This window comes from Artibeus jamaicensis, unplaced genomic scaffold, assembly GCF_021234435.1.
Source record: "Artibeus jamaicensis isolate MK-2021 breed Jamaican fruit bat unplaced genomic scaffold, CSHL_Jam_final contig_456, whole genome shotgun sequence".
Taxonomy (NCBI): domain Eukaryota; kingdom Metazoa; phylum Chordata; class Mammalia; order Chiroptera; family Phyllostomidae; genus Artibeus; species Artibeus jamaicensis.
The window spans coordinates 4,186,872-4,211,422 of record NW_026521839.1 but is presented as its reverse complement, the minus strand read 5'-3'; the positions used below and the strand labels follow the sequence as shown (position 1 = coordinate 4,211,422).

The window sequence follows — 24,551 nt, the reverse complement described above, 5'->3', positions numbered from 1 at the left end:
TCCCGAGCTGGTTGGTAGGCTCACCTGCTCTTTGCATCTGGGAGGCCTCCACAGGATTTGTGGTTTTGCCTTGGAGCATTCTGAAGTCGGGTTGCATGTGATATGCTCTTGGTTTATTTCCTTTGGCTAAACATGGATAATGACATTAGTGAATGACTTCATAAGTTCTTCTTCCCTCCTTTGCATTTTTAAATAGTGTGTTTCTGCTTTTGATATTTATTACAGAGATAGTTGGTTCTCTGCTCCGTGATAGTCAAAATTTATAGGACAGAAAATTAGGAGTGATTATTTGCATTTCAAAAGTTATCCCTTATTTACAATCACCAAGATATGGAAGCAGCCCAACTGTCCATCAGTAGATGAGTGGATAAAACAACTATGGGACATTTACACAATGGAACGCTACTTGGCCAAATTTTACCCTTTGTGACAGTATGGATTGACCTGGAGAACATTATACTAAGTGAAATAAGCCTGTTGGAGAAAGACAAATACCTTACCATTTCACTCATATTTGGAATCTAATGAATAAACTGAACTAACAAGGAACATGGGGACAGACTCATAGAGGGAGAGCAGGATGACAGCTCTGGGATTGGAGGGGAAGGTAGAGGGTGGAGGGATTTCACAAAGGGGAAAAAGGACTCTTAGACATGGACAACCCTGGCAATTACTGATCGATATTCCATCTGGAACTACTTGTCTATTCTGAACTTTTCATGTAAATGGAATCATGCCATACGTAATCTTTTGTGTCTGACTTCTTTTGCTTAGCATAATGTTTTCAAGGTTCATCCAAGTTGTACCATGCATCAGTTCTTCTTTCTTTTTCATATAGCTGAATAACATTCCATTGTACAGATATACCACATTTTGTTTATCCACTTCTCTCCACTGATGAATATTTGAGTGTTTCTATCTTTTGGCTGTTGTGAACACTGCTGCTATAGTGTACATTTGTGTATACTATATACAAATGAATACATACAAATGTAAATACATGCAAATGTAATTATGCATTTGTATACAGGTATTTGTGGGAACATGTGTTTTAAATTCTCTTGGGTACATACCTAAGAGTAGGTCTATGTTTAACTTTTTTAGGAACTGTTTTCCAAAGCATCTATGCCATTTCTGCATTCCCACCAGCAGAGTATGAGGGTTCCAATTGCTCCACATACTCATCAGCACTTGTTATTACTTGTCTTTGTATTATAACTATCCTAGTGAACATGAAGCAGTTTCTCATTGTGGTTTTGATTTGCATTTCCTAGTGACTAATGATGTTGAACATCTTTTCATGCGCTTACTGACCATTTGTATGTCTTCTCTGGAGAAATTTCTATTCAGATCCTTTGACAATTTTAAAATTGAGTTATTTGCCTTCTTATTGTTGAGTTGTAGTTCTTTATATATTCTGGATTTTGGACCTTTATCAGATACATAATTTACAAGTGTTTTCTTCTATTTTGTGGGTTGTCTTTTCACCTTCTTGAGTGTGTGTGTATTTATTTGTTTGTTTATCTATAGAAGAGGGGATGGGAGGGAGAAAGAGAGATAAAGAAACTTCAATATGAGAAAGAAACTTCAATCGATTGCCTCTCCTATGCTTCTCAACAGGGTACTGAATGCAACCTAGGCATGTACCCTGGAAGTAAATCAAACAGGTGACCTTTCATTTTGCAGAGATGATGCTCAACCAACTGAACCACATTGGTCAGGGCAATAGTGTTTTTTTTTAAAGCATTTAAGTTTTTAATGTTGATGGATCCAATTTACCTATTTTTTTCTTTTGTTCCTTGTGTTTTGGTGTCATAGCTAAGAAACTATTGCCTACTCCAAGTTCATGAAGATTTACTCCTACATTTTTTTCTAGGAGTTTTATAGTTAGTTTTAGCTATCCACATAGGTCTTTGATACACTTTGAGTTAATTTTTGTATATGACATGCAGTAGGGGACATGTAATTTTAATTCCCGTGCAGCCTCTTAATAATCATGTGCCCTTTGGTAAGTTTTTGAACCTAAGTTTCCATTTCCTCATTTGTGAAGTGAGAATAACAAATAGTACCTAAATCATAAGGTCATAGTGAAGATAAACAATGTATATAAAGCACTTGCATGGTGCTTGAAGCATCCTAATTGCTCAGTGTTATAGTTATTGTTGTAAAATGAACAATGAGCGAACACTTTCACCGTGGAGGTGCCAGAAAGATGGATAGCATTTCTGAGAAGGCAGTGGGGATGAACGGAGGAAGAGGCGGCTTGTTTAAGTCTATGTGGAGGAGCAGGTCTGGGATTAACAGGGTTTTCTGCTGCTCACTCGTGATCACCTCTGGGACTGATAAAAACTCTAATTCCCGGACTCTATCCCAGAACTACTGAAAGGAGCCCGCCGGAGACAGGGCTCCAGATTTGCATTTGTACAGACTCCTTCACTTGCATAATACTTTCTCAGGCGGTGTGGGACTGACGCTGGTCCCGCTTGCAGGGCCGCCTTCGGCCTGCGGGGGGCGGCCGAGGAGCCGGGGCGGACACAGCGGCTGCGCAGAGCCCTACTCCCGCCCCCGCTGCCGGTGCCGGATCCTTCTGGCTCAGCTGACAGCTCCTAAGACGGAAGAGGCGGTGCGCAGGTTGAGCTGGGGCGTCTCTAGACAGGTCTGGAATTAGGCGGTGAGGGGCCTCGAGGTTAGGGCGGAGGGCGGAACTTTCGGGCCTGGCTCTGTGTGGCCGCCGGGAAGGTACGGTGGGGACCGCGCTCCGTGCGCGCGGGACGGAGAAGGGCTGCCGGGCCGGGACTGCTTTGTGGGCTTCAGCCCCCCGAACACCGGACGGGGCGCCCCCTCAGCCCGGCCCGGCTAAGATCCCCCCGGGGAGTTCAGAAAAGGAAGGGTCCCCGTCCTGCTTCTTCGGGACCCCACACGGCCGCACAGCGCCCTCTGTGTCCAAGTGCTGGGGCAGGCAGCGAGGCTTGGGCCTGCTGCCGGGTTGTAGGTGAGTCGCGCAAACTAGGACTCTCCACGCTGGCTGGTGAGCGGTGGAGACTCGCCGGCGGCGGCGTGCTGGTTCCGGAGCCAGGGCTGGCTCCAGATGTGGAGTCCCCACCGTTTGGCAGGGGAGGACGAGCAGGATTTTCCCAGGCCGCAGTAAAAGCCGGAGAGAAGGGGCTCGCCTCAGCAATGTAGCCGTTTCTGGTTTGCCAAAGTGAAATGATCTTCTGTCAGGTGTGGCCGGGTTTGATTCTGGTTCCTGTTTACAGGTGAAGAACTCCAGATTTAGTTATATATTAGCTGGGTGACCTTGGACCAGAAAAGGACGTAAAATGTCATTTTTCTCATCTGTGTAGTGGATATAGTGATTGGACTTGCTTCATGGGTCCATGGGAATCTAACAGTTAACGCATTTAAAGGGCTTACACACGATAAGAGGTCACCAAGTGTTGCTGTTCTTGCTGTTATTGTGCCGATCATCTCAGCCTCCTGCTTCTAGTGGGATGTGGCAGAGCAGCTACTGCACCTTAGGGTTCTGCCCCCCATTTCAGATCACTGCCTCTCATGCCATTCACTACTGATTTTTGAAAGTCTAATGCAACTCACTGCCAGATGCTGAGAACAATACACCAATGCAAAAGACTTGATTCTTGCCCTTAAGGAATTGATGCAATCTTATTAGAGAGGAAGTAAGTGCAAACTACTGCAGTGCAAGGTGAGGTATGACCATTGCCACAGGGAAGTTACAGTAAAAAAAAAATTGCTGGATTTTAAAACACAGCCATGATATCTAATTAAAATGTCTACATGTAGTAGGGGTTTGGAGTTTGGTCTGGAAGGCTGAGTAGCTAGAATCAGAGGGAAAGGTAGGTCAGCGACCTGAAATAAGGGACTAGGAACGCCCTTGGCAGCTTCAGAAGCTGGAGCCTGGTCATGAGGATCTGTTGAGGGGAAACACTGTTTGGAGTAGATCTGTATCCTGGCTGCACATAGGAACTGCCTGGAGAGCATGGAGAGCTACTGATACCTGATTTAATTGCTTGGGTGATTCTAATGAATGGAGAAAAGTAACCTAAAATCAGAAACTACAAATTCATCTCACCCCATTTGTAAATGTTTAAACAGAAAGAAACAAAGCTTAATTTGTTATTGAAACTTAATATACTATCACAGGTACTATACATCTGGTAAAATTGTTTAAAATTAAGGTAATTTGAAAGGACCTAATATAGTACATGGTAGGTGTTCAGTAAGTGGAAGTTGATTTTGAATTTCATTTTTAACTTATCTGAGAGTCATATATCTGAGACTCTGGTTTTATATCATTATTGTATATAATTTTGGTATGTTCATAGGATGCTCCATAACTCATGTATGGGCCACCCTTCCCCATCCCCCTCATTCCCCCCTCAGAAGCCTGGCTCTAATGCATCTAGAACAGAACTTAGCCTTTTTCTGTTACCCTGAGAGGGACCCATATGTCATTGTTCTCAGTTCCCACATAACTTGAAGGGAAACTTTTACAAGGTCAGAAGCCCTTGATGTCCTGCAAATGAAGGAGGAGGGTGTCCTCAAATTCCTTGCAGCAGGAACCCGCTTAGGCGGCACCAACCTTGACTTCTACATGGAGCAGGACATCTACAAAAGGGAGTGTGATGGCACCTACATCATGAATCTGAAGAGAACCTGGGAGAAGCTTCTGCAGGCGGCTTGTGCCATTGTTGCCATTGAAAATCTGCTGATGTCAGTGTCAAATTGTCCAGGAACACTGGCCAGTGAGCTGTGTTGATGTTTGCTGCTGCTACTGGAGCCACTCCTGTTGCCAGCCACTTCGCTCCTGGAACCTTCGCTAGCCACATCCAGGCAGCCTTCTGGGTGCCAAGACTTCTGGTGGTTACTGATCCCAGGACTGACCACCAACCTTTCACAGAGGTGTCTTGTGTTAACCTACCTACCATTGCTTGCATCGCAGACTCTCCTCTGGGCCTTTTGGACATTGCCATCTCTGGCAACAGCAAGGGGGCTCACTCAGTGGGTCTGATGTGAATGCTAGCCCAGGAAGTTCTGTGCATGCACGGCACCATCCCATGAACACCCATGGGAAGTTATGCCTGATCTCTACTTCTGAAGAGATCTGAAGAGATTGAAAAGGAAGAGCAGGCCACTACTGAAAAGGCTGTGACCACAAGGAATTTCAGGGTGAATGGACTGCCCAGATCCCGAGTTCACTGCCCCTCAGCCTGAGGTTGCTGACTGGTCTAAGGCTCAGGTGCCCTCTGTGCCTGTTCAGCAGTTTGCCACAGAAGACCAGAGCACTCAGCCTGCCACTGAAGAGTGGTCTGCAGCCCTCACTGCGCAGGCCATGGAGTGGGTAGGAACAACTACTGACTGGTCTTAAGCTGTTTTCCCACAAACTTTAAACAGAATGGAAATAAGGTTGATGGAAAATAAAGATTCTTAAAATACAAAGAAAAGTTTGCTTGTGTATGCACGTGTGTAAGTGCTTTTTTAATCCTCACCCGAAGACACTTTTCATTTGCTTTTTTAGAGGAAGGGAGAGGGAAACATCGATGCTGTCACACTGATTGGCTGCCTTCATAAACATCCTGATTAGGAATCCATATCAGGGATCATACCCATCCCAAGTTGGGGGAGGTTACATGCGCCCATGCCCATGCCCATACCAGGGATGAACCTGCAACCTAGGCATGTGCCTTGACTGGGAATCAGACCCGCAGCCTTGCGGTTACTGGATAATGCTCCAGCCACTGGGAAACGCCAGCCAGGGCATGTGAGTGCTTTTGTTTTGTTTTTAAACACCCTGCTATCATGCTTAAATTAACCTAATGTGGAGTGCCCCTGGCTGGATTAATTTGTAAGCAGGTGAGAGGAAAAACTGGAGGGGGATAGGAGATGAAGAAATAGAAGCAGCAAAAGAGGGAAGGATAAACAACCCTAGAAGATGTTTGTCAGGGGGTGTGATATGCTGTCTTCTCATGACCTTGATGGTCCTGAGCTCCTCCCAGGGCTGAAAATGGAAGATAAGACCGCTGTCTTTGCTGGGTATGTGAGCAAACACCCATTCAGCCATGTGGCTTGGCTAGGCTGTTCTAGAAGAGTAATTATGCAGCTGCAGATTAGGGTCGATTGTGTGTTAGGATGTTAAGTGGCAGTAATGGAAATTCAGAATTTAAATTTGGAGAGGGTCCTAACATTCTTTTGTGGGGTATTTTGTTTGTTTTTTTCAGATGGCAGGATTTCTATAGTATATCTAGTATGAGTTCCACATCTTGGCCTCTTCTCCAACTTCAGCGGTCTCATCTCCACCATCTGGAGAATAAATGGAATATTTGTGTGAATTCCAGACTCTGAACTGAAATAGACTGCAGTGTCAGTTCTCTTCTTCTGGTTGTTATCAACAGGTACTGATTGACTTTGGATGGAATGTGTCACTCTGTCTGAGCGGTGCAGCTTGAGCAGAACCATTATCTGCTGGAACAAAATTACTTTTTGAAAGTGGAATTATTTTAAATGAATTTGTCTAAATTTCGTAGTGTCACCTTTTGTCATGTGAAAAACCATGTCCTAACTTTAGTTTTGTGCATTCCAATTAAATTGTTTTTGGTCAAGAGGGAGCATATTTACAAATGCAATTATAGTCCCAATATTTTAATTGACAGAATGTTAATTTTTGTTGTTTTATGAAATAATTTTCATAGAGTCTCATTACATATTTTTTCACATTTAAATTTTGTGAAATTAAGGTGCACCTCTAAGTTGCTGTGATTAAAAAGCATTGATTCACACTTTAATTGTAGCATATTTGTGTTACCTAAAATAATGGTAAGTCTTAGAACTGATTTGACAAAATCTGGTATTATTTCCAAATTTTAATGTTACTTTGCTGCTTCCCCAGTTATCTAACTCTTTTATAATAGTGTCTGTTCCTGTAACATTCCCTAGAACAAGGTGTCCTAAACTGGGAGTAATTTTTCCCCTTGGGGACATTAGGCTATGTTGAGGTATTTTTAATTGTCACAAGTCTTGAGGGAAAGAGATGCTACTGGCATCTAGTGGGTCAAAGCCAGGGGTGCTGTTACACATCCTACAGTGCACAGGCCAGCTTCCCACGGCAAAGAATTGTCCCAAAATGTCAGTGGTGCTGAGGCTGAGAAAACCTGTGCTAGAGATTCCTGTGGATTTTAAACATTTATTTATTTTTGAAAAGTATGTCGAATATATTTTACTCCTTTCGTGGGCAAGACATGTTGCTAGGTATAGTGGACAAGTCAAAGTAATTTGTGATTTGTCCTTTCTAAAAATAGTTTTTAAATTATGCTTTTCCCCCTAAATCGGGTATACCTAACTGATAAAGCCAGCAATTAAAAGCACTACATTCTTTGAAAAAAAAAGGCTGTTACTATTGCAAAGCTATTAGAATATTTGACATGCCTGTATTTTTTAGTCCAGCAGAAAAGTGAGAAAGATTGATTAATCTTTGCAATTGTTGGTGAGGAACTTTTTTTTTTGGTGCCACTAGACTTTTCCATACCCTGAGTTTTTTCTATTCTTAACTGATTTGGATGATATCTTCAGCTCCTCAGAAAATTAAATGTCGTCAGAAGACCGAGAAGCTCAGGAGGATGAATTGCTGGCCCTGGCGAGTATTTATGATGGAGACGAATTTAGAAAAGCAGAGTCTGTCCAAGGTGGAGAAACCAGGATCTATTTGGACTTGCCACCAAATTTCAAGATATTCGTGAATGGTTAGTTAACAATATTCTCTTAAACTGATTTTTCTAAATAAAGATTATTTTCAATTTCTTAGTGAAACCTAAATATTATTTTTTAATTTTTCAAACACAGGTTATATTCAGTATTATTCTGTGTTAGTTTCAGATGTGCAGCAAAGTGGTCAGACAGTCATGTACTTTACAGGGTGGTCCCCCGATGCTCCACGTGCCCACGTGGCCCGGTACGCAGTTACCTCGGTATTAGACTGCTTCCTGTGCTGTGGTCTCCATCTCTGCGGCTGTTCCGTGACTGCCGGTTCCTGCTGCTGAATCCCTGCACCTTTTCACCCAGCTTCTCCCTCTCTCTGGTCTGAGAGCTGTCAGTCTGTCCTCTGTTGTGTCCCTGAGTCTGAAACCTAAATTATTTATCACCTAATTTTCATAGGCATTTAATGCATGTTTCTGTTTTAAGTGAACATTAGACTGGGAAGTAAACAGTTTTCAGTTTGATTCCACCTTTTAACCATTGAATTTGGGGTATTATCCTGCATATCCCATGCATCCTAATCTAGCTAGCAGTTTATCAGCCATGAGTCATTGGCTATTAAACAGGGGTAGTAAAAGAGGAAATTAAATAATGTATGTGAAAACCTTTAAAGTACCATGGTGGTTATTAATATTATTTGGTTTCCAGAATCACTTAAACTGCTATGAATGTGAGACATTTGCTGTTTTTCTGTGGCTCTTTGCTTCAGAGGAAACAAAAAAAATCTGTATTGGATAAAAACATTTACAGAAGACTTTGATGCACACTTTCCCAAATGTTTCTACCATAAAGGCATTGAAAAGAATGTGTGATGAACTTGAAACGTTGAGTGTTGTGTCTAGTATCTTGCCCTCTAGCCTGAGATCACTGTGTTGGCACAGATTGTTCCAGCGCTGATTCATGGGTAGATGACACATGGTGGTCTAAGTAGGTCATAGCTCTTTGATAGAAATGAACATCCTTTACATTGTGTCTTTAATCATCTGCTGTAAAACAACAACAAAGGAAAACATTGTGTATGACTTGCTCACTAGTGTCAGGAATTGTACTCAAAAGTGTATACAAGAGTAAGTTGTGTATCTTCATTGTAACTTTCATGGTGCTTAATAGATTTTTTAAGGACTTACAAGATTTTTTAAAAAGATGGTGGCTATGAAGTTAAAATTAGGAAGTAGTGCTTTGGGGAGGGTTTTTATCCCCTCAGCAAAAGCATTACATCTTGAGCACTGCTCGACAGTAATGGACACTCAAGTATTGACCAACTGATCCTTTCTAATCTTTGTTTTTGGTTCAGGCAATTCAAATGAGTGTCTCCAGAATGGTGGCTTTGAATACACCATTTGCTTTCTGCCTCCACTTGTGCTGAACTTTGAACTGCCACCAGATTATCCATCCTCCTCCCCACCTTCATTCACACTTAGTGGCAAATGGCTGTCACCAACTCAGGTTAGACCCAAATCTTAATTTCTCCTCTCCATTTTTAGAAACTTAAAAATCATCTCTAACTGAAGACTACCTTGATCTTGACTTCAATGCATGAAGAACAAATGGCTTTGATTTTGTAATTTTTTTCCCCTTGGCTTCATGAATCCTAATGTTAATGAACTGAAAATGTTTGGTATTTTAGAAAGGAGTGGCAGTAATTAAAATGATTAATTATTATGAATTACGTCAGTAATTTCTAATCAAATACATTGTTTCTTTTCTTGTCTTGCTATTTTCCAATTTAATCTGTGTTGTGATGAAACTGTAAGATCCTCCTTATTTCCCTTAGATGTTGGAACTTTTCCTTTTTTTCTTAGTTTCTTATCCATTCCTTAAGACAAAGATTTAATTGTAATTAGGAGGACTAAAGTTGAGCTAATTCAGGTAAAATAGATAAATATCCTAAGTAAACATAATAAGTGCTTCTATTTTTAAAGGTCTTATAATAAGGACAGATAATTGTTGACTGATCTCTCACATAGGTGTAATTACACACGAATAGGAATGTATATAATTCCTGTAGCTATTTCATGAAGCCTTATAAACTGTCTTGACTGAGAAACAACTGTGGCTAATATAAAGTGTTCTGGGGTAGGTAGTGGGTCAACAGCAGCTGCTTTTCTAGAAGTCATGATGGAGATCGCTAGGTTGCTGTATATTAAGACAAAAGCTGTCAGAGTTACTGACCTTAAGGAACAGCTTTTCGATTTTCCTTTTTGATCATGTAGTTTTCAATCCCACTTCTCCCCTGCCCTTACAGCCTAATCTTTTAGATGAGAGTGCTTTTATAAAATTGAGGTTTAAAGCCAAAATTAAACTTTAAAGATAATACACATAGAATAAAAGGATTATCACCGTACATTTTACAAGCTGTGCCAGAGGCAGTATACACTAGACAGTGGGTTTATTTTCCCACTTCCCAATATTCAGGCTACTTGACATTTAGATAGTTGATAGTTGACTGAATTGTTTAGATATTTCTAGTCTGGTTTCTCAAGAGAGCTCTTGATGCTTTATGTCCCTGCACGTGTATGTGCGCGCACACACAAGGACATTGACTGGGTGTGTCGTTCAGTTTCAGAGTCCAGCCAGACAGAATCTACGTAACGCTGGCTTTCGAGCAGGGGTGTCCAGCCCACGGGCCGCACACAGCCCAGGACGGCTGCGAATGTGACCCAACACAAAGTCATACGTTTACTTAAAGTCTTTCTTTCTGCTCTTCAGTTTTCATTAGTTTTTGTGGTTTTAATATGTAGCCCAGGAAAACTCTTCTTCATTGTGGCCCAGGGACTCTAAATAGTTGGACACCCCTGCTGTAGAGGGTGTGGAGAGACAAGAGTTGTTCATTATTTTATGTTACATAGCTAAACTTACGGTAGGGTCTTCTATCAAGTAATTTTTTATGCATGTAATGGACATTTAACTGCTCTCTTATGCTCTTCAGGGTTCGTTGCTGGGCTCTGACTCCTTGGCAGTGAGAATTTTACTTGCTGATAGTGAAGTTAGTACGTGGACCTGTCTTCACTGAACTAGGGTTGGCGGATAGAAGGAAGCAGGCTTAGTTTCCTGGTGTTTCCCATTGGTCCTCCATATACAGTCTTTTTTTTTTTTATTAAGATTTTTAAATTTATCTTTAGAGGGGAAGGAGAGAGGGAGAGAAACATCAATGTATGGTTGCCTCTAGTTTGACCCCTGCTGGGAACTGGCCTGCAGCCCAGGCATGTGCCCTGACTGGGAATCGAACTGCAATCCTCTGGTTCAAAGACCTGCGCTCAATCCACTGAGCTATATACAGTCTTTTTCTTGCCCTTTTCCTCCTCTGTCTTCCCCTTTTTCACATTTATGTGCATCCCGGATGCCTCTTTTGAGAATGGGCTGGAGAAGAGAAGAGGGTGCAGGAGAATGGCTTCTTTATTGGACTTGGTGGCCCAAACAGAGCCCAGAGCTTCCCTTTTAGTGTTCCATTTTACACTTCAGCTGGTTTCTAAAAAGTAGATTCATGTAAATGTGGAAAAGCGTTAGTTGTCCAATCTTGAGCTGGTCGGTAAGTGTTTCAGTTCCTGCCTGTATAGGGCGGAGTGAGCAGCAAGGAATAGAAAATATGGTCTTTGTTCATTTGCTATTTAAGTTTACAAAATTGTTTTGCATCTAGAAGGCTTATTTTTGGTTGTTTACCTAAAAAGAAAAACTGCTTATTATTCCTGAGCTCTACTTACAAATATTTTGCATTGGTAATGGAAAGTTCTTTTGTATTTGTCATTCAAATTGAACAGACTACTTTTAAGGTGGAGTACTTGAAACAGTTTAAACTTTTATGGCTTAGCTTGGAAAATATGAATTTTCCCTGTGTCAGCCAGTCCATGTTGAGAGCTTATAATCATGTTCTGTTTCAATACTAGTCTGTCTGCTTCCATTAACCAGGATCTGGTGTAAGCCCAGACTGCTCAGTTAAAACCAGTTTGTGACTGAATAATAAGGACTCTGAGATTGGATCCTGTTACTGATTTTTTCCACATGAGTTGGCTTTTAATAGGACTGAAAGTTAGAATTAATTTTTAAACCTTTAAACTGTTTTCTTTCTAACCAGTATTGCAAGACACCTACAGGGCTAGGACTCCACAGGAGTAGAAATAGTTCATTTTAGAACTGGATCTCTTTCTCCCATATGAGGTGTATAGCAGCACTAACACAAGTGACAAGCAAAGAACAGAAGACCTCCATTTAGCGGCACATATGTAAACCAAGTTCTACCTCTTGTGAAGTCATTCCATCTCTTTTGTTTCATGGCCCTTCCTTTAACTTCTTCTAACTTTGTGCCTATGGCTCATGCTGCTGAATAGTTTAAGAAGGGCTCTAGGGAGAATATTTGTGCTGTTTTGCAGCACAGTTTATCACAGTTGAAAGAAAAATTACATTAGGAAGTGTGAGGGCCTAACTTCAAGATTGCAAGGGAAATCAGGAGTTGAAGGAATTGTGGTCTTTCCAAACTCACCAGCATCCTCATGTGTTTTCTCCTAGCTGTCTGCTCTCTGCAAGCACTTAGACAACCTGTGGGAAGAACATCGTGGCAGCGTGGTCCTGTTTGCCTGGATGCAGTTTCTTAAGGAAGAGACCCTAGGTTACCTGAATATTGTCTCTCCGTTTGAGCTGAAGATTGGTTCTCAGAAAAAAGTGCAGAGAAGGATGGCTCAAGCCTCTACTAGCACAGCACTAGATTTTGGAGGAGCTGCCGGCTGTGATGTAGACCAAGATGAAGCCGTGGATGAGAGAGCTGTGCAGGATGTGGAATCATTGTCAAGTCTGATCCAGGAAATCTTGGACTTTGATCAAGCTCAGCAGATAAAATGCTTTAATAGTAAATTGTTCCTGTGCAATATCTGTTTCTGTGAGAAGCTGGGGAGTGAATGCATGTACTTCTTAGACTGCAGGCACGTGTACTGCAAAGCCTGTCTGAAGGACTACTTTGAAATTCAGATCAAAGATGGCCAAGTTCAGTGCCTCAACTGCCCCGAACCCAAGTGTACTTCGGTGGCCACTCCTGGTCAGGTAACTCTTTACTGACAGCTTCACCCTAATTTTCTTTCACAGAGGGACACGTCTTCTCAGAGGCTTCCTTGTAGGGCCCAGGGCAGCCCAGGCCTTGGAGCCAGCCCACAGGTTGTTTCCTGTGCCCACCAGGAATGCTGTGGTCTCACTTTACCATTTGTGCACACACAGATGCTCCTTTGCTGGCCTCAGAATGGGCAGTCCTCGGCAGGGATGACGGATGAAAAAGTATAAACTAATTCTGGTGACTGACTGTGTGTGTTTACTAGGATGCCATCAGCCTTGGGCAGTCACTCGCCTGCCTGCGTGAGGTCGGGATCCCTGGGACCGGTTAACCAGGTCACCTGCAGACTTTAACTCAGGAGAACCTACTTGGTGTGATTTTTAAAAATGTATTAGGTCATTAGTGTACCTATTTAATGTGTATAGTTAGCTGTGACAAGTGTCTAGATTTATGTAACCACCGTCTTAGTGAAGGTCCAGACTTGCCACACTTTGCTGGACCTGGTGAGGTAGAAGGTGTAATTTATGTGTGTCTGATTTGCACTGGCAGCCTAAGGATATCCTCAGGATCAGAACTGGTTGGGTAATTGTCAAACTTATGTTTATATACATGTTTTAAAATATTTCCCTCCAGGTCAAAGAGCTAGTGGCAGCAGAGCTATTCGCCCGTTACGATCGGCTGCTTCTCCAGTCCACCCTGGACCTGATGGCGGACGTGGTGTACTGCCCCCGCCCATGCTGCCAGTTACCGGTGATGCAGGAGCCTGGCTGCACCATGGGCATCTGCTCCAGCTGCAATTTTGCCTTTTGTACATTGTGCAGATTGACCTACCATGGCGTCTCTCCGTGTAAGCTCACTGCAGGTAAGTTGGGCTGCATGAACTCAGTTTCTCTACCCCTATACCCCCACCAGAACCCCTAAAACATATTACTTCAATTTCCCATTTGGAACTGTTCATTCAAAAGGTATTTTTGTGTTAGTTACTGTCCTAGTGTCTGTGGATATAATAGTGACCAAATACCCTCATACAACTTACAGTCTAATGTAGGAGACAGGCAAGCAACATAGACAGGAATATCAGCTGATAGTAAGTGCTGAGGAGGAGAGAAAATAAAGCAGAGACAGCATACGAAATGTTCTGAAGCGGAAGGGGCTTGGGATTTTTTACTTTGGGAAACCGGGGAAGCCTTGCTGGCAAAGTGGTTTTAGTAAAGGCTTAAAGAAAGTAAGGAAACAAATCATGCATAGATCAGGGGAGGACAGTCCAAGGAGGGAATGGCAAGGTAATTTTTATCCATGAACATGAAATAATGTAAACCTAGTTGGCAGGTGCATAGCTGCCCCTCTTGTTTCTGTGGCACGTATGTCTGATCAGGCATCAAGTGTTTTCTCATCGAGCTCAGGGCGGCCTCAGAATCTTGTTCAACACAGCCCTCCAGGAAGCCACCCTCTGCTGGAGCAGGCACAGGAGGCGAAACCTGTCTGCCACTCCTGACCTCAATAAGGATTGGGGAACCAGGCCCTTGAGATCGATTTAACTGGGCTTGGGTGACTTAGTCTTTCTCGGACTAACAGGGACAATGGTGGTAGCTGCTTCATAGGGCTGTTGTAAGGAAGACATGTTCTGTTGTAGTGCTTCTCAAAGTTGCTATAGTTGTTACACTGGTCTCGGAGAACATGCATGTGGAAATTGAGGGTCGGGATTTGAAACTTTTATAGGGATGTCTCAGAGCAGTTTTATGTCAGTCAGATCTTAACATGAAATTCTTACTTTCATTTTTCTAATAATTCATTTGATTGTATTTTGCAAAATACAATCAAAGTAGGGGAGGAAAAACTAGTTCTTTACCATAAATAATTTCAGAATAATGGGCTTCATACATTTAATATGCAAAATGGTAACTATTATTGCCATTATTATTATAGTTACTAATTAACACTGTTAGGGTGTCATTATCTCCAAGGAAGTGCCCCAAGAGGAAAATGAGTAGATACTTTCAATGCCTAGAGTAGAATCTTGTAGTGGCACTGGGCAGATGGGACAGAGAACTCAGGACAACATAGGATAAGCCAACACTTAGATATCTGTGACTTTAGCATTGAGAGGCTAAAGTATATTTCACATGAATCACAGCATTTGAGGAAGAAATTGAAGGTAGGCTTTGGGGCTTCAGCAAAATTTGGTATCTCATTCTCTCTCTCTCTCTCTGTGTTTTTTAAAGATTTTACTTATTCATTTTTAGAGAGGGGGGAGGGAGGGAAAGAGGACGAAAAACACCAGTGTTTGGTTGTCTCTCATGTGCCCCCCACTAGGGACCTGGCCCGCACTCCAGGCATGTGCCATGACTGGGAATCAAACCTGCGACCCCCATTTCACAGGCTGGCGGTCAATCCACTGAGCCACACCAGCCAGGGCATTCTGTATCTCTTTTATATATGTGTTAGATGTTACCATATAAAATACATGATATACAAGCCATTTTATTATGTTGAGAACATTGGCACAGTAAATATTTGTTCTTTAAGATGTCTAAGAACACAAAAAGTGTTCTGAATTATTAGAGGAATAAAAATGACAGAATAAAAGTTACACGTTTGCTTCATGTAACTAAGCAGACTGCACCAGAAGATGGTCAGTGCATTGAAAAGGGAGACTGTGCTGTAAATATGAGGAAAGCAGCTTAATAAAGTAACTAGAACATTGTCGAAAGGGATCCTTGGTTGGTCGTGTTGAAAATTAAGATAATAGGATTATAAACAAAAGCCTTTTGTCTGTAAGTTAAGCCTCTGGGAATGTCTGCCTATTTAAGTGATGAAGCAATAGAAACCTGATTGAAGAGTGTCAAGGGGAAAAGTTGGCAGGAGGAACTTTTCATTAGCTGTGGTGGTAAATTTTATTCACTGATTTTTTTTTTAATATACTGAGTTGAACATTTAATTTTTGCCCTTAAGCCAAAGGTGCTTTTGTTTTTCGGGTGTGCCTTGTTATGGTCGGATGGTGAAGGGTGCTGACTTAGTGGAACGCCAGTGTCTGTTTCAACTTCTGTGCTTTTTTGTTTATTCTGTATCTAACTGTGTGCTACTAAACATGTCAACGTTAGTAAGTCACAATCAAAGGAAAAAGGTAACCTATTATTTTACCACCTTTAACAAGCTTAACTTTTCTAGTTGGAGGATTTCTTTTTGTTCTTGGTCACTTGTGCATGTCTAATTTTTACCTAGTTATAACCTAAATATGCTTTCTTTCTAGATTCTATAATAAGTATTTTAATTGAGCTATAGCTATCCTAACTATAAGCTTTTAATAACTGAATATTATTTCATTAAATGGCTCTTTCACACATAATTATTTCCTTGGACATTTCATTTGTTTTCCATTGTTATATGCATTTCCACTTTGGTTTATTTTCTTTTCCTTTTTTTTCAGACTTTATATATTTATTTTAGAGAGATGTGAAGGAAGGGAGAAAGAGAGGGTAGTCAGCAGTGCAAAGTGGTATAAAAGTTAATTTTTTATTTCACTTTCTAGAGAAATTAATAGACTTACAGAATGAGTACCTGCAAGCAGATGAGGCCACTAAGAGGTTCATGGAGCAGAGGTATGGGAAGAGGGTGATTCAGAAGGCACTGGAGGAGATGGAGAGTAAGGAGTGGCTTGAAAAGAACGCGAAGAGCTGCCCGTGTTGCGGCACTCCCATAGAGGTACGCAGCCTCGTTGCAGTCGTCTCAAGAAGCCTGTGATTTTGTGACTGATTAAGAAAATACATTTTGGTATTTATTAAACCTTTTTACTTGGAAGATGCAAATTCACCACCTAATGTTATTGACCTTGAAAGTGTGCAGACGTCCCTTTCAGAGTGCTCTCATGCTGTGATGATTGTTCTCACGTCATGTCCCCCTCGACACGACACGGAACGGGTTGTGAGGAGGCTCTGCTAGACCTGTAGTCCTGTAGTCAGTTCTCAACTCACTTGTGTGACTAAAAACAGTCAAGTCAGACTTCCCTCGGAACTCTTTATCCCAGAATTTAAAATACATGTTTAACAAGTACATGCTTAGGAAATGGAGGCATTTTCATGTTAATCTGGTTTAAAATACATAAGTCTATTGCTTCTTGACAAAATTTTAATATGTTATAAAATACATATATATCTTTGTATTTTATTGTACTGTTCTAATCCATTACAGTAGTCCTCCCTTACCTGTGGGAGATGCCTAGTAGACGCCTGGGGATAGTACTGAACTCTGTATGTACTGTGTTCTTTCCAATACATGCACACCCATGGTGAAGTTCAATTTATAAATTAGGCACAGTAAGAGGTTAACGACAAGTAATAAAATAGAATAATTATAATAATACACTGTAATACAAGTTATGAGACTGTGGTCTCTTTCCATCAAAATATATTATTGTACCTTACTCATGCTTTTTGAGACGATGAGCGATGATACAAAATGAGGTGAATAATATAGGCACTGTGATGTAGCATCAGGCTGTTACGAGGGTTCCTTGAACACGAGCGCCGCCGTATGGAGACCGGTAATCTGATAAACCGAAAGGGCTGCTGGGCGACTGAAGGGAAGATTCACATCCTGGTTGGGATGGCACAAGATTTCATCTTGCTGCTCAGAATGGTGCACAATTCAAAGTTTATGAATTGTTTATTTCTGGAATTTTTCATGTACTACAGAGTGGGGCAAAGTAGGTTTACAGTTATAAGTCAAACAGTTTACTCTTGTATTATTATGAATCAATCAGTGAATTGTTTTTCATAGGAACCACTGTAAGCCTGCTTTTGCCCCGCCCTGTGTTTTCAGGCCGCAGTTGTCCGTGCGCAGCAAAACCGCAGAACTACTTACTGTGTGTGAACTGAACCTGGGGGTCGTTCCCCAGCCGCTCCCGTAAGGATGCTGGCCTCCCGCGGGGCCGCTCCTGACTGCCTCGGCCCTGCGGTGGAGCGGGAGCTGGACGCCAAGTGTCGTCTTAGATTTACGTGAAACGTGAAACGTTCAACACCACGCACATTAAATCCAAACATTTTAAGTGCTAATCTGACTACATGTTCTGCTTATAAAATTCAGCGTGGGCAAAAGTAGGTTTATAGCTATTTGTTTAGAAAATGATATAATAATTAATAATAACACAAGAATACACTGTTTCCCATACCTGTAACTGTAGACCTACTTTTGTCCCACCCTGTACGTGTTTAGTTTGTATCTGTAGTTTATCAAAAGAGAACTTACTAAGTATCTGGTGGTAGGAACACCTGCAAAATATTTTGTTTTACTTATAATGCAAAAGACTAAGCATTAAATAGCTGTCAGTTTGTTACTGTATCTTCATACTGTGTTTTACATAAGAAAAGAGACTAGGAAAATGTTGTATGGAATCTTTTTGGCATGTGCATTTTTCTTTTGCTTTTACAGCCTTGACGTTTTTCTCTTTCTGTCTTTCCCATCAGAAATTAGATGGATGTAACAAGATGACGTGTACTGGCTGTATGCAGTATTTCTGCTGGATTTGCATGGGTTCTCTCTCTAGAGCAAACCCTTATAAACATTTCACTGATCCTGCTTCCCCATGTTTTAACCGGTATGTACACACAGAATTCTCTCGGCTCAGCAGCAGTTTTTGGCACTTGATTTACAGACCACAGAACCAGTGTCAGACTTAGTGCTTTGCTTATTAGAGAATTCTCTTACACATTTTCCCACATATGTGAATTTTTATATTATTTTCTAGAAATGAGTTTTATGATGAGAATATACTATCTGCAAATTTTCCTTTTTTTATCCTCCTCAACTTAAAAAATATATAAATTTATTGATTATGCTATTACAGTTGTCCCAGTGTTCTCCCCTCTGCCCCCTCCACCTGGTACCCCCGTTCCTTCTGGCAGGCAGTCCTCCCCTTAGCTTGCGTCTGTGGGTCATGCATGTGCGTCCTTCGGCTTCTCCATTTCCTACACTGTTCTTAACACCCTCCCGTCTGCTCTGTACCTGCCGATTTGTACTTGTTATTCCTACACCTTCCCCCGTCCTCCTCCTTCCCCCTCCCATCTTGTAACCCTCCTAATGATCTCCATGTCTGTGATTCTGTTTCTCTTCTGCTTGTTTGCTAAGTTTGTTTTTCAGATTCAGTTGTTGATAGTTGTGAATTTATTGCCATTTTAATGTTTATAGTTCTGATCTTCTTTTTCTTAAATAAGTCCCTTTAACATTTCATATAATGATGACTTGGTGTGATGAGTTCATTTAGCTTTACCTAAATGAACTGGAAAGCACTTTACCTGCCCTTCCATTCTAAATGATAGCTTTGCTGGGTAGAGTAATTTAGATTGTAGGTACTTGATTTCTATCACTTTGAATACTTCTTGCCACTCTCTCCTAACCTGCAAAGTTTCTTTTGAGAAATCAGCCAGCAGTCTTATGGGAACTCCTTTGTAGATGACTCTCTGCTTTTCTCTTGCTGCTTTTAAGATTCTCTCTTTATCTTTAACCTTCGGCATTAAGAAAATGATTTTATTTACTTTTTTAGTGGAGGGCAAGAAGGGAGAAAGAGAGGGAGAGAAACATTGATATGCTAGAGAAACATGTATTGGTTGCCTCCTTGCACACCCCAACTGGGGACCCAGCCTGCACCTCAGGCATTCACCCTGACCAGTAATTGAACAAGCACCCCTTTGGTTCAGAGGCTGGCACTCAACCCACTAAGCTGTACCACCAGCCAGGGCAGCCTTTGGCATTTAATTATGATGTGTCTTGGTGTGGTCCTCTTTGTGTCTATTTTGTTTGGGACTCCCTGTGCTTCCTGGACTTTTATGTCTGTTTCCTTCACCAAATTATGGAAGTTTTTTCTCATTATTTTTTCAAATAGATTTCCAATTTCTTGTTCTTTCTCTTCTCCTTCCAGCACCCTTATGATTAAAATGTTGGTACATTTGAAGTTGTCCCAGAGGTTCCTTAGCCTATCGCTCTTTTTTTGGATTTTTTTTTTCTTGCTATTCTGGTCAAATGGTTTTTTTTTTTCTTCCTTATGTTCCAAATCATTGATTTGATTCTTGGCTTCATTTACTCCAGTGTTGGTTCCCTGTAATTTCTTTATTTCACTTAGTATAACCTTCATTTCTGCCTGGGTCTTTTTATGCCATTGAAGTACCCAATGAGTTCTTTGAGCATTCTAATAAACCAGTGGTTTGAAGTCTGCATCTAATAAATTGCTTATCTCCATTTTTTAAAATATTTTATTTATTTATCTTTAGAGGGGAAGGGAAGGAGAGAGGGAGAGAAATATCAGTCTATGGTTGCCTCTCATGCATCCCCTGTTGGGAACTGGCCTGCAACCCAGGAATGTGCCCTGACCGGGAATTGAACCGTGATACTCTGGTTCACAGGCCTGCGCTCAATCCACTGAGCTACACCAGCCAGGGCCTACTTATCTCCATTTTTTAAAAAATATTTTATTTATTTTATTTTTAGAGAGAGGGGAAGGGAAGGAGAGAGGGAGAGAAACATCAATGTGTGGTTGCCTCTCATGTGTCCCCTACTGAGGACCTGGCCTGCAACCCAGGCATGTGCCCTGACTGGGAATCGAACCAGCCACCCTTTGCTTCACAGGCCTGTGCTCAATCCACTGAGCTACACCAGCCAGGGCACTTATCTCCATTTTGCTTAGTTCTTTTTCTGGAGTTTTGTTCTGTTCTTTCATTTGGGTCCTATTTTTTTGTCTCCTCATTTTGGCAGCCTCCCTGTGTTTGTTTCTCTGTATTAGGTAGAGCTGCTCTAACTCTCTGTCTCAGTAGCATGGCCTATTGTAGACAAGCACACCAGAAAGTTGGATGGGGCAGTCTGTGCAAACCAGCTTGATGCAGTCTCAGATGCGGTGTCATGGCTCTGCGGCTCTGTGTTGGGCAGGGCTCAGAAAAGAGACATTGGCTGCTGCCTGGCCTCTGGAGTTTTGTCTGGGAGGAAGCTGCCCCCCAGCACTTGCCCTGATGCCAGGCCCTTCTGCTTCACCCTTCCACCGACTGCCCTGGTGCTGGAGCTCAGAGGGAGTGAGTCTGCATAAGTCCTAAGTCTTTTGTGGGCCCTTTAAGAGGTGATACCTGAGACTCCCGCAGTTTCTTCTGCCGCCCCACCCTCTAGTGGTTTTTACAGTCAGAAGTTATAGGGACGTATCTTTTTGGTACTGGAACTCTGGGCTGGGTGTTTTGGCGTGGATCTGGGATCACTTCTTCCCAAGGTGTTTCTCTCACTTTTTATCTACCACATGTGGGTGTGGAACCACCTGTACCATGTCTGCTCATCTCCACCTCTCCTACCTGTCTGGATGAACGTGACTTCTTTAATGCCTTGGTTGTTGGACTTCCATACGGCTCAATTTTTATGATGATTTCAGGTGATTAGTTGTTTTGTAGTTTAGTTGTAATTTTTGCTTACGTAATTTTCCCTCATGAACGGGAATCAGACAACTCTTTTTGGTGTACAGGACAATGTTCCAACCAACTGAGCCACCTGGCCAGGACAGAAAACATTGACTTTTTGAAGAGTCCAGAGCAGCTGTCCTATATAACATCTTGCCTTCTGGATTTTTGTTTCCCCATGGTGTCTCCATCCTCTCCATGTGTATAAACCAGCGTGAAGTTGGACTAGCTTTAGAGTAACACTTTTGACAAAAACACTTCATGAGGAGTGATGGGTACTTGGTACTGTGTCACATCAGGTCCATGATACCAGGCTGTTGCACTGTTGGTATGATGCTTAGTTTTAGCATGTGCTTTACTATAAAGGTAACTTTTACATTATCGTTTCTAAGTGCTCTGTGGGGATTCCTCAGCACAGCGTGAGTGTCCTGTTCCCCACAAGCTTCAAATCAGCATCGGTTGATCAGATGACCGTTGTTATAGGTATCATAGTACCTGTTGTCATCGGTGTTATCAAACTATAAGAGAAACTAAAGAAACATGCTCTGCCCATGAACTACGGGAAATCTAGTGTTGAAAATTGCATAAATTTTGGGTAACGTAAGGGAAAGAAGACAATTTGGCAATTTAAAACATTCTACAAATGGAGAGTGCAATGGCCATGAAGATAGAACAGAGTGATTAGCATGTAATAGAATTACAGTATCTTGAAATAGTTTAGCTTCTTCTGGATTGGCCAACTTCCTCAATTTTGGCTCATTTTATGTACTATATACATTGAGTATCAGTTTTGTGATACCCATCTTTCATTACTGTTTATCCTTGGTCCTAGAGAGTTTGTCTGGAGCTGAAAAGGGCTGTTCTTACAAACTTTTAAGGTAGCTTATTCAAATGAACCTATATTTCGGTCCTCCTCAGTAGAAAATTAAAGGAGAAGGAAAGATAAAAGATGTTATCAGATGAATACAGAAAGTGTTTTGGGGAGAAGGAAAGAAATTATTTATAGTTTCTTCCAAGTTTATAACATTGTACCTTATTATATACTTCCAGGTTGTTCCATGCTGTGGATGTCAATGGAGACATTTTGGGAGATGAGATTGAAGACTAGTTAATTCCTACTGCTCAAGATGTGGAAGTGAAATGGTTTGCCCTAATCTTTTGTTTAGGATACAAAGCATCCTTGCAGGATAGGATATTTAGGGTTACCATGCATTCACTCTTGCAATGTAGAAGATAAGGAAGAATGGGGTTTACATTTTCATGTGGTACTACTGACTAAGGCATGTTCATACATTGAAAACTGTAACATAATTGAGAAGAGTATAAGCCAAAGGTTCAGCAGATGAAAACTAGAGAATATTAAATATTACTATGTTCCCAAAGCTCTGAATAGTTAAAAATTTAAATATTTATTTCCCCTCCAAGCTTTAGGTAAGGAGAATGGTCCAGAGTTCAACTTACAGACCTTTTTATCTCTCTGAGAAGCATCCCACTAAGCTGTTATGTGGGAGTCCCCTCAGTACTACCCCTTATAGTTGGGGTGGGTAGAAGCCTTATTAAATTGCACCAAGAGCCTGATCTCACTCACTCCACGTTACATTGCTCCCAGCCTCTATTTCTGCCGACTTATCTTTGGAGGTAGCCCTTTTACTCTGTAACCGACTGGACGGCCTAGTGTCGATTTGGCCTACTGCTTTTCAGAATAGAAATTCATAATTTAAAAGATATTTTTAATACCACAAACACTGTGGGTCACCTGATACTTGTTACCAATATCTAGTCCACTGGTTTGGAGCAGAGTCTATTACTTAATGACACTTTCTTAGAAGAATTTCAGCCCTGTTCAGCCTTTCTGGGCAGTAGAGCCTAGATTCAAACGACTCGTCTTTGCTGCCTTTCTTTCTACCTTCTCTCCCTTTCCCCTCACCCAGCCTTCTGTTGGTAAGGACAGTTTCACTATTAACCCCAGCAGCTCCTATTTTTATTTCCTCTTCTGCAATAAGAGAAAGCCTAATATATTCCCAAGCTGAGCAAGCTGAGCTTTCTTTAATTATCAGCTTTGTGAACTCCACACCACTGTAGTTCAGCCCTAATTTTTAAAATTATTTTTAAAGGTTTCCTCTAATGAGCTTTGGGAATTTGGTTTCCCACCCTCTTTGCAACAGCACTGTTGGGATAACTTTGGCTTGCCTAGACCTCTACTGGGTTTTGTTGGCTTTTTGAAAAATTGCCTTTCCTTTTGGTTTGGTGAGTGGTTTAGTAGCAAAATAAGATTTTTTGAAAAAGGACAGAATTCAGCTGCAGCTGTGAAAATGTTCTTTTTTCCTACTTTGTCATTGAAAATTGAGGTATCACTTTAACCATTTTATGTGTGTGTGTCCAAAGAGTCACAATGACTGTTTCTGATTGTCAATGAGGATGTTTAATCTTAAAAATAAAAATAATTTAAAATTGTCTTATAATCAGAGCAAAGTTGCTGATATGTGTTCTGTCACCAAGGGCTTGTAAAGTCTTATTTTTGAAGCATGAGTTATGAACTGATTTTAAGATGGCGACATTTTAGGTGGAGTACTTTCATCTCTAAGTAAAATGAAAGATTGGGGTAATCTCCTGAATGCTCTAGAAATAAATGAGTTTGCCGAGGGTTGGTATATCAAGAAGGTAAACGAATGAAGAGTTTTGTACCTTGCTTAATTTCATGAAGGCCATTTTTATAGGTGGGCTGAGCTTTGCCATCAGTTGCCGTGAACCTCGGTGGGTCCTCCCGCAGTGGGAGAGCAGAGGGGGCCACTTGCAGGCTGCCGGTTCCTCCCTCCAAAACCAATCTGAAGAGGCCAGGTCTCGTGAAGAGTAGGTTTGAATCCAGAACTGATCATGAAAATAAGATACTAAATAACTTTTTAAGTCAGAGTAGGGTTTCGTGACTTTTTAAACTTGTGATTGAACCAACTTAATGGCCTGACTTTGTAAATTGAAATGCATCTTTTCCCGTTTATTTTTAAGTAATTTTTTTTACTTAAAATAAATATACTTAAAATATACATCTCTTCCTGTTGAGAAGAGTAGTGGAGAAAAGACTTGGCGGCCCCGTTAGACCTGTAGTACTAACAGCAGCAGGGCCTGCTTGTGGTTGTAGAGGATTCTTGTTAACATTAGATAGGAATATACTTACCCTTTTTTTTGTTAAGAGAATTAGAGTTAATCAGATATGATCATCATAAAGCTATTCACGTGGCTACCTGTTTTGGAAGTGAACTTTAAAATTTTGGCAGGGATTTTGGAGAGCACACCAAGTGGTATCTTTGTCATGAGCATCACCAGCAGGT

General features: G+C 41.4%; 1 protein-coding gene and 1 pseudogene across 6 annotated transcripts; both read left to right on the top strand.

Moving 5' to 3' along the window:
• The first annotated feature begins 2,553 nt into the window (after window positions 1-2,553).
• On the top strand, window positions 2,554-23,687 carry RNF14 (ring finger protein 14). Of its 6 annotated transcripts, XM_037147605.2 has the most exons (10): window positions 2,664-2,992; window positions 5,537-5,779; window positions 6,237-6,410; window positions 7,585-7,754; window positions 9,062-9,213; window positions 12,271-12,798; window positions 13,436-13,664; window positions 16,332-16,504; window positions 18,265-18,395; window positions 22,276-23,687. In XM_037147605.2, the coding sequence occupies exons 4-10, from the start codon at window positions 7,601-7,603 to the stop codon at window positions 22,331-22,333; spliced, it is 1,425 nt and encodes a 474-aa protein (XP_037003500.2). In that variant the 5' UTR covers window positions 2,664-2,992; window positions 5,537-5,779; window positions 6,237-6,410; window positions 7,585-7,600; the 3' UTR covers window positions 22,334-23,687. The 6 variants fall into 6 exon arrangements, with proteins under 6 accessions (XP_037003501.2, XP_037003500.2, XP_037003498.2 ...); XM_037147606.2 differs by lacking the exons at window positions 2,664-2,992; window positions 5,537-5,779 and adding an exon at window positions 2,554-2,656; XM_037147603.2 differs by lacking the exon at window positions 5,537-5,779.
• LOC119051034 (40S ribosomal protein SA-like) lies at window positions 3,264-5,530 on the top strand (annotated as a pseudogene).
• Window positions 23,688-24,551: the final 864 nt, after the last annotated feature.

Excerpts from the sequence above, each read along its gene's own strand:
- RNF14 (XM_037147606.2), top strand. The coding sequence starts at position 7,601 with ATGTCGTCAGAAGACCGAGAAGCTCAGGAGGATGAATTGCTGGCCCTG. Across the intron at positions 9,214-12,270 it reads AATGGCTGTCACCAACTCAG|CTGTCTGCTCTCTGCAAGCA; the intron begins GTTAGACCCAAA and ends GTTTTCTCCTAG. Across the intron at positions 12,799-13,435 it reads CGGTGGCCACTCCTGGTCAG|GTCAAAGAGCTAGTGGCAGC; the intron begins GTAACTCTTTAC and ends ATTTCCCTCCAG.